Below are 8046 nucleotides of genomic sequence, written 5' to 3'. Positions count from 1 at the left end.
TGCCTGCTTCTTTGGTCTCAGTGTGGAATTCGTGGAACATGTGGATCTTGTACCGGCAGCAAAGCCAGGCCTTGCTCAATCATCATAGCAGTCATCCTGGTAAAACCAGTGAAAATGGGTTGAAGATTGCCATTTTCGTATGCATCACTGGCAATCGCCACACTAACAGTCGTGCTGATCAAACTTTCTTTAGACTCATAGGGAGAATGAACATTACTCAACCGTGTAAATCTAAACAGCAGAAAACGCTCCACGAGTTGCCGTTTTTCTTTGCTTTCTCTAGATTTTTAATCCGGGGTCTGGTTCTGCGTTGTGCCGTGTGAGATCTCGAGATAAGCATGTAGAAACTAGGAACAGGTATCAACTCCCAAGTTGAGTCGAGTTAAAGCTGAAAGATTGCATTTGTTTATTTCTTCTCTTGCCTGGCATGGGAATTCAGAAGCTTAGTTTAAAGATTAGATGATGATAACACCCACTCTGGTTTTCCCTCGGGAGGGCAATAAAATGAACAAGACAAGCTACAACGATTTTTTTTTCTTGGCTTGTAAGACAGCAATTAGAGACCCATCTTCCATCATTAGATCAACAAACTTTGTGGCGTTTTCTTTACACTGCCCTGGATTAAACATATGGTGAAAGAACCATCTTCCCAGGAAAACACCAAAACAACAGATCTCATCCCCCAACTACTCGGCATCATCCGGTCCATAATCACCAGGAATGGTCTGTAGTATGTCTTCGCACGAGTGCTAAACGCAAGTTCGAGAGACCCACGATAAATGAAGCGAATCCCCGAGACGGAAGCCCCGCGCGTCGGGCACGGTTTTCGGGTTCATCAGCAGTTGATTTCGTCGGGAGATTGTTATTTTGTGTAACGAGAATGTGCAGATTTGTTGAACAAGCACTGATGAATATGAAAAAAAACAAAAATCCAGGGACTCGAAAGTCAAACTGGGAAGCATATGATATGTGATTACAAGGAGCATGGACCGACGTGTTTTGGCTTAAATGGTACCATAAAACAGCGTCAACAATAGCAAACCAGCTCTGTCTTCACAATATATTCTATCATTTTGTCCGCAACGGACTGCCATAAAACCGATCCAGTAACATGAATCCGACCTCGTCAAACCATGCTGTCGGTGTAAATAATTGAATTTTTTGTTTTTGTTTTGTTTATAGATATCTTGACAATTCTATTCTGCTCTGGTTAATGTCTTGTTCCTTGATTATTTAAAACACGATCTCATTCATTCTCCACGACGAATAATCAATACACTAAAAATGAAAATACCTGTAAAATTGATGAGCGCGTTTGGGCATTCGAGTAGCTTTCTCGAGCATTTTTTTTTTTGTTTTTTTCGTTCACCGATTAAATTTCGATGAAAAAGTTATTTTGGGCTTTAAAATAACTATGAAAAATCTATGCATATTACGTTTTGGATTATTTTGGGCGTCTTCATGTAAAATGAAAGTCACAACATATGTCCCACAAACTCAAAGAAAAAATAAATGGAAGAATACAAGTAATTAGGTCATAAACCGCAATGACAGTAACCACCCGGTCCGATGAGATCGGGGAGTGATCGACAGAGCTAGCGGGTCTAGACGAGGAACAGTACCCATCATGCTTCTAAGATGGTAAAAAGGACAGGAATAAACTATACCGAACATGGAGAGAGCGATTGTGGATTATATACGTGAAAAATTGGAATTAACTCACGAAAAAGTTTTTTTTATGTAATGGCAATGCTTAGATAGGAGCACTCATAAGATGAGTGATATTCCGAGCGTCGCAATGATAACATAATTGAAACATCACCTAATTTCAAGAAGCACTGTTTTTTTATTATTATTATTTTTTTTTTTTGGGGTTGAAAGGGAGCACTAGTTGAAGAATAAGCATTTTCGAATTGAATCTCCCGTGTCGTGAATTACCCGTCTTTGCCACAATCTAAAGAGGGCTAAACATGAAATAGGCTAGTTTGCCTAAAAATCGATGCCCACATTTTCTTTTCAAACATAAGCAAAAACATGGTTATGTTAACGAGTGTCCGAAAATACTTATCGAATACAGTACAAAAGTAACGACCGGCGTAAATGTGTGTATACTGTGTATATATAAGCAAAGAATCCTTGAGAATTTGGACAGAGATATTCTCGACGAGCATGTTCTGAATTAAAACATGTAGCACCGTCGATGATTTCCTTCGTTTTTGGGAATGGTAATTGTGAATTTAGGAGCAAAAGATTCAATAATTCTCGGAGCCAGAAAAGAAAAGGAGAAGAGAAGAGGAGAGAGAGAGAAAACAGCTGGGACAGTTTACACTGTTCATCTTCTTGTGCGAACATGGCGAGGATTTTACAATCCTTTTCTCTTTCTTGCCAACTACATGTGGAAAGACTCCGCCGCAAGTCGCCCCCACGTTAGTGTCCTCATTTCTTGAGGCTGCACGATTTGGCCACCATTTTTTTTTGTCCGACCAAGAAGCTATCTCGTCTTTTGTACCCCACTGGGAATTTCGAGATTCCCTCACAATTCCAGTACGATAGAATTCGACCCGGACAACGGAAAGGTAAGGCTTTGCTGAATTTCGAGTTTCTGGGATTTCTTGGGCATGGGTTTTGGCTGATCTGGGCTGGCTGCATTTGCCCGTCTTACGGTTTTCGTGATCTTAGTGGAGTTGCATCTGGATCGTTGTTTGAGCAGTTTCTGCCATTTTTGAGTTGGGTAGTTAAAGGTGCGTCTCTTGATCTGCTTGCTGCTCGGGATTTCTAGTCTGTTATTTTTTTTTTTTTTTTGGGTAAGGACGGGATTTCTAGTCTGTTCATCTGGTTTTCCTTCAAGAAAGCGTTTCTGGAAAAAAAAAAAAAAGGTCATTGACTGGCGATTCTGTGGTTGACTGACGAGGCTGGTTATTGTTGGGTTTGGAGGCGCATAACTAGATTGTTTTGCCCCTGCGTATGGTTTGATGCATTAGTGTTTGTTTAGTTTGACTGGGGTATTGGAGCTTTTGCTATTGCTAGTCTTCAAAAATCTTTGGAGATGGATTAGCACTTGGGACATGTCATTTCTGAGGTGATTGTTTGCGGAAGATGGCATCAAATTCATCTTCTCCAACTTCTTCTCCTTCCCTGGCCTCACCTCCATCCTCTAATCCCTCCAATTCTTCAGCCAGTCGGCCTCCGCCGGCGGCAGCTGCATCTCCACCCCCCAAGTCTCCTTCTGCGCCACCTCCTTCGCCACCTCCATCATCACCGCCGCCGCCGCCTCCCACAGCGCCACCTTCCCCACCGCCATCACCTCCAGCATCTCCTCCGCCATCACCTCCAGCATCTCCTCCGCCATCACCTCCAGCATCTCCTCCACCATCACCCCTGCCATCACCTCTGGCTGCCCCTCCCCAAGCTGTGAGCTCACCACCTCCTCCAAATGTGCCATCACCCCCGCCACCATCTACGGTCAAATCTCCACCGCAAACCCCCCCAACACCTCCAGCAGGGACCCCGCCGGCTTCTCAACCTTCTCCTAGTCCTCCTCCTCCTCAAGCAGTTTCACCTGCGAAGAGTCCTCCCTCACCCCCATCACCTAAATCTCCACCTCCTACACGAGCAAAGTCACCAGCAAGTTCCCATCCACCTCCACCACCATCTAGTCCTAAAACTTCTCCAGCTCCAACAACAAATTCACCACCGGAGTCCACTTCACCTCCTTCAGTTCCCTCATCGTCCTCTCCCCCGCCGTCCCCTCCTTCTCCTCCCAGCAACTCATCAGCAGCAGGAAGTCCGACTTTGTCACCATTGCCTTCCCTTCCCACGGAAAAGCCAACAGCGAGATCTACTAACGGGACAAATATATCTGCAAATTCTACATCCACGGACACAGGGGGACTAAAGACTGGTGGAGCTGTGGTGATTGGCCTGGTAGTTGGATTCCTGGTTCTGAGTCTTCTTGTTATGGCTGTGTGGGTTGCACGAAAACGGAAGAGACGGGGTGCTCAGTCAAATGATGGATACAATATGCCTTCCCCCATGGCCTCCTCCCAAAACTCAGGTAATGCACTAAAAATTTGATGGATAAGTTGTGTCCATTGGTTTTTATCTTGTGACTTCATTCTTAATGATGTTATGGTTGGATCTCTCTTTATGCTAAACTAGTCCAAGTTGGGTTCCATATCCAGTGGCTAGACAGTTGACATCTCCAATAGGTAAAATTCACCTGAAGGAAAAATATCAATTTGGCGTGAACAATAACTGGTCTTTACTCATTCCTGGTCTGTTCTGATACTAATCACATTTATAAAGGCAGTAAGTGATCCAACATATCCAGACGGTAAAAAAAATTCAATTCTCCATTATGAAACCGAGTCCGTGATGCTACACTGAAGAGAACAGTAGCTGAACATCTGCCTCACTAATACTAGTTACATTGGTAGTTTGATCCCTTCATTTGAATTGCAGAATCGTTATTCTTGAAGCCCCATTCGCCAATAATACAAGTAGGAAGTGCTTCTGGCAGCAATTTCATGTATTCACCCTCAGAGCAAGGAGGCATAAACAACTCAAAGTCATGGTTCACATACGATGAGCTAGCTCACGCGACTAACAATTTTTCAGCCCAAAATCTTTTGGGAGAAGGTGGATTTGGTCGTGTATACAAAGGTGTGTTGGTAGATGGAAGAGACATTGCAGTGAAGCAGCTTAAGATTGGCAGTGGACAAGGAGAGCGAGAGTTTAGAGCAGAGGTCGAGATTATTAGCAGAGTGCACCATCGTCATTTAGTTTCGTTGGTGGGGTACTGTATATCTGAGCACGATAGGTTGCTCGTCTATGATTATGTTCCAAATGACACCCTTCACTACCATCTCCATGGTAAGACATACTTCTGATTCAGAGGTCAAAGAATCAACTTTGAATCCTTGTGCTTTACAATGTTCATATGTGTATATTGCTCATAAATGAGCATGGCATCATGAACTAATAGTTGCTCTTGTTAGATTCACAGGTTGAATTTTAGATATCTAACCACACTGCCCATTTGTTTCTATTTTAGGAGTAGTCAAATTTCGGCAAATAATGTGCTGATTACTCCATTATGATCCTTTTACTTCCTTGAAAGCAGATGATCCACTTGCAAGTCCTCTTTACCATCTTGCTTCTCAATTAGCCATTAAGTTAGTTCAATACTGAGTCTTTCAGCATCATTGTTATTTTGATTCCTTTCCTTACTTTTTCGTTCTTCTTTAATCTTAGGTCAAGGCCGGCCTGTTATGGATTGGGAAACTAGAGTGAAGGTTGCTGCTGGTGCTGCTCGTGGGATAGCTTACCTGCATGAAGATTGTAATGCCCTCTCTCTCTCTGTCAATCCCCAGTTCGTTTTTTTTAAATTAATTCCCCTCGATTCCTCTCCATGCATACACCTGTTAACAAATATTTCCTGCTACTTTGACATGTGATAATGAGTTAAAAATTTATTTGATGTGTTGTCTTCCCAAATACCAGTGCTTTGACAGAGGCGCATGAACGACTTTGACGGCTCACAATGAGAAGGAAACAGGCAGTAGAGCTATTGAATTATTTAGCAATATTTTCATGCAACATAGAGCTTCATCAATTGATTATTTTGGTTTATCATCATCTCCAAGCAGTGGACTTCATGGAAATAAGATGAAAAGCTTACATATGATGTCCATTTGCCTTTCTTTAATCAGATTATTGCAGATTTATACTCAATGCTGATCTCTCTCTCTCATATCAGGCCATCCTCGTATTATACACAGGGATATAAAATCATCGAACATCCTTCTTGATAAGAACTTTGAAGCTCAGGTGGGTGATTACTCTGCAAATGAAAGTTCTATGGGATGGACTAGTTTTGCCTTGGATTATGTTTGGCATTTAGCTTTACCAATTCTGGCAAGATGCATTCTCTTACTGCAGGTCTCAGATTTTGGTCTTGCGAAGTTAGCATTGGATTCAAATACACATGTTACGACACGTGTCATGGGGACCTTTGGGTATGTAAATGCTTCCATTCATCAGTCCATCATGCAAGATTTCATGTCATTTTTGCTCAGCTAGAAGTTGCTTTTGCTTTCTTTTTCATGTCATTTTTTGGCCCTAACTAGTTTATCGGCAATTCAGATACATGGCTCCTGAGTATGCAACTAGTGGAAAGTTGACAGAAAAGTCTGATGTTTATTCCTTTGGGGTTGTTCTTTTGGAGCTGATTACTGGACGCAAGCCTGTAGATGCCTCTCAGCCACTTGGTGATGAGAGCCTGGTTGAATGGGTAAGCTATGGTGAATGTTGGTTGGTTATTACTGCCATACTGTTTCTGCGCAAATTTGTCGTTTAGGATGAATCAGCATACATTCAGACATTATTAACACATTGTGGTTGGTCACCCTTCTGGAAGTGTTTGACATGTGTAAGACTGTTTTACACCTTTAGAAAATACTCGGAAGCTTTGGAACTATAATTTAAATGGCCTCACTTTCTGTGGCGATTGTATTCGCGAACACACGTCTCCTGTAAATCCTTGGACAACAGATTCATCCGGTTGGACCTCATTTGTCAGGCCCGACCGTTGCTCACTCAAGCACTTGAAGATGAGGACTTTGAGGCATTGGTGGATCCAAAGCTGCAAAAACAGTACGTTGAAATTGAGATGTTCCGAATGATAGAGGCGGCTGCAGCTTGTGTTCGGCATTCGGCCACAAAAAGGCCACGTATGAGTCAGGTACTTCCTTTTTCTCACCTGTTGTTACTTTCTTGCTCTCGGTCTATTGTGAAGGTTTATGCTGAATTCCAAGCACTGTTCGGGTCCTTTGTCTTTGGGCAGGTGGTTAGGGCTTTAGATTCGTTGGACGAATTGTCAGATCTCAGCAATGGAATGAGACCAGGGCAAAGCGAAATCTACGATTCGAGAGAGCAATCCGCGCAGATCAGGATGTTCAGGCGGATGGCGTTTGGTAGTCAAGACTATAGCAGTGATTTTTTCGACAGAACTCGTAGCAGTTGGAGAAGCCGCGGGTCTGCTGACCAGAGTATGTAGTGCCGGACTCATGAGTACCGAAACGAACTCGTCCTGGGGGTCGATTCTGAGGCGAGTACAAACAGAACTGCTCGTTCCGAGCGACGCTCAGTCGTAACAACCTGATGCCGGATTAGGAGCCATTTTGTCGCATCTTCCTGGAAACGAGGCAACTCCCGTGTAAAATCTCGTGAACTACGACATTCTTTTTCCCGCGCTCTTGCTCTTCCCGCTATACGATGATTTTGTTTGGGAAGATCCGTTTATGTTTAGAGAGACGTTTGGTTCAGCATTTGATTTAGCAATTGGTTGCATTGTATCCATCTATCATTCATATATATATATATATATATATATGGGCTCTTCGGCTGATTTCTGAAATGCTGATAAAGCAGCCTCTTTTAATTCCTTGGAGACATGGAAGAGAAAGATAATGCAATCGAAGGTTCAGTTTGTTTCATGAAAAAATAGTGATTTGAAAAATATTTTTAAATTATTAGTCAATAAAAAATATTTTTCTCATCGACAGTAATTTGTATTTAAATATTTGTACAAACGATGAATTTTATTTTTATTTTTATTAGCAATATAAGTAATATTTTTTTAAAAAAATATTTTTCAAATCACTTATTTTTTTTCGAAACAAATAGATCCGAAATTCAGTGGAGATTTTTCTTCGTTTGGGCCATTAAAATCGATCCTTTAAGGGAGCCGAAATCGATCCGCGAAACATTTTCTTTTATTTTGATTTGGTAATAATTTTTGTTTTTAGATGAAATAGTGATAAATCCTCATTTGATGCATCGGGCTGCAATTTTTTCTTTTGGCCAAAAAAAAAAAGACCAATTTTTGTTTGGCAACAATAATTTTGACTGATAATATGCCTCAATCATCATTTTTGCATTGAATCGTTGACCGTTGACCAAGGGAGGATGGTAAAACCAAAAAGAATAGAAAGGGGAAAAGGAAAGAGGGAAAAAGATGGAAAGAATAATAAGATATGTGGAGCC

General features: G+C 41.8%; 1 protein-coding gene across 1 annotated transcript; it reads left to right on the top strand.

The window, feature by feature from the left end:
* Positions 1 to 2836: 2836 nt before the first annotated feature.
* Positions 2837 to 7408, top strand: LOC115731055 (proline-rich receptor-like protein kinase PERK8). The gene is made up of 8 exons (XM_030661679.2): positions 2837 to 4054; positions 4462 to 4872; positions 5254 to 5340; positions 5759 to 5829; positions 5941 to 6017; positions 6145 to 6292; positions 6581 to 6742; positions 6845 to 7408. The coding sequence occupies exons 1-8, from the start codon at positions 3097 to 3099 to the stop codon at positions 7055 to 7057; spliced, it is 2127 nt and encodes a 708-aa protein (XP_030517539.1). The 5' UTR covers positions 2837 to 3096; the 3' UTR covers positions 7058 to 7408.
* The last annotated feature ends 638 nt before the right edge of the window (positions 7409 to 8046 follow it).

The sequence above is a fragment of the Rhodamnia argentea genome, chromosome 11 (genome assembly GCF_020921035.1).
Source record: "Rhodamnia argentea isolate NSW1041297 chromosome 11, ASM2092103v1, whole genome shotgun sequence".
Taxonomy (NCBI): domain Eukaryota; kingdom Viridiplantae; phylum Streptophyta; class Magnoliopsida; order Myrtales; family Myrtaceae; genus Rhodamnia; species Rhodamnia argentea.
The sequence above is the reverse complement of the archived record's forward strand: the minus strand, read 5'-3'. Positions and strand labels throughout refer to the sequence as shown.

Excerpts from the sequence above, each read along its gene's own strand:
- LOC115731055 (XM_030661679.2), top strand. The coding sequence starts at position 3,097 with ATGGCATCAAATTCATCTTCTCCAACTTCTTCTCCTTCCCTGGCCTCA. Across the intron at positions 6,293-6,580 it reads ATGAGAGCCTGGTTGAATGG|GCCCGACCGTTGCTCACTCA; the intron begins GTAAGCTATGGT and ends CTCATTTGTCAG. Across the intron at positions 6,743-6,844 it reads AAAGGCCACGTATGAGTCAG|GTGGTTAGGGCTTTAGATTC; the intron begins GTACTTCCTTTT and ends GTCTTTGGGCAG.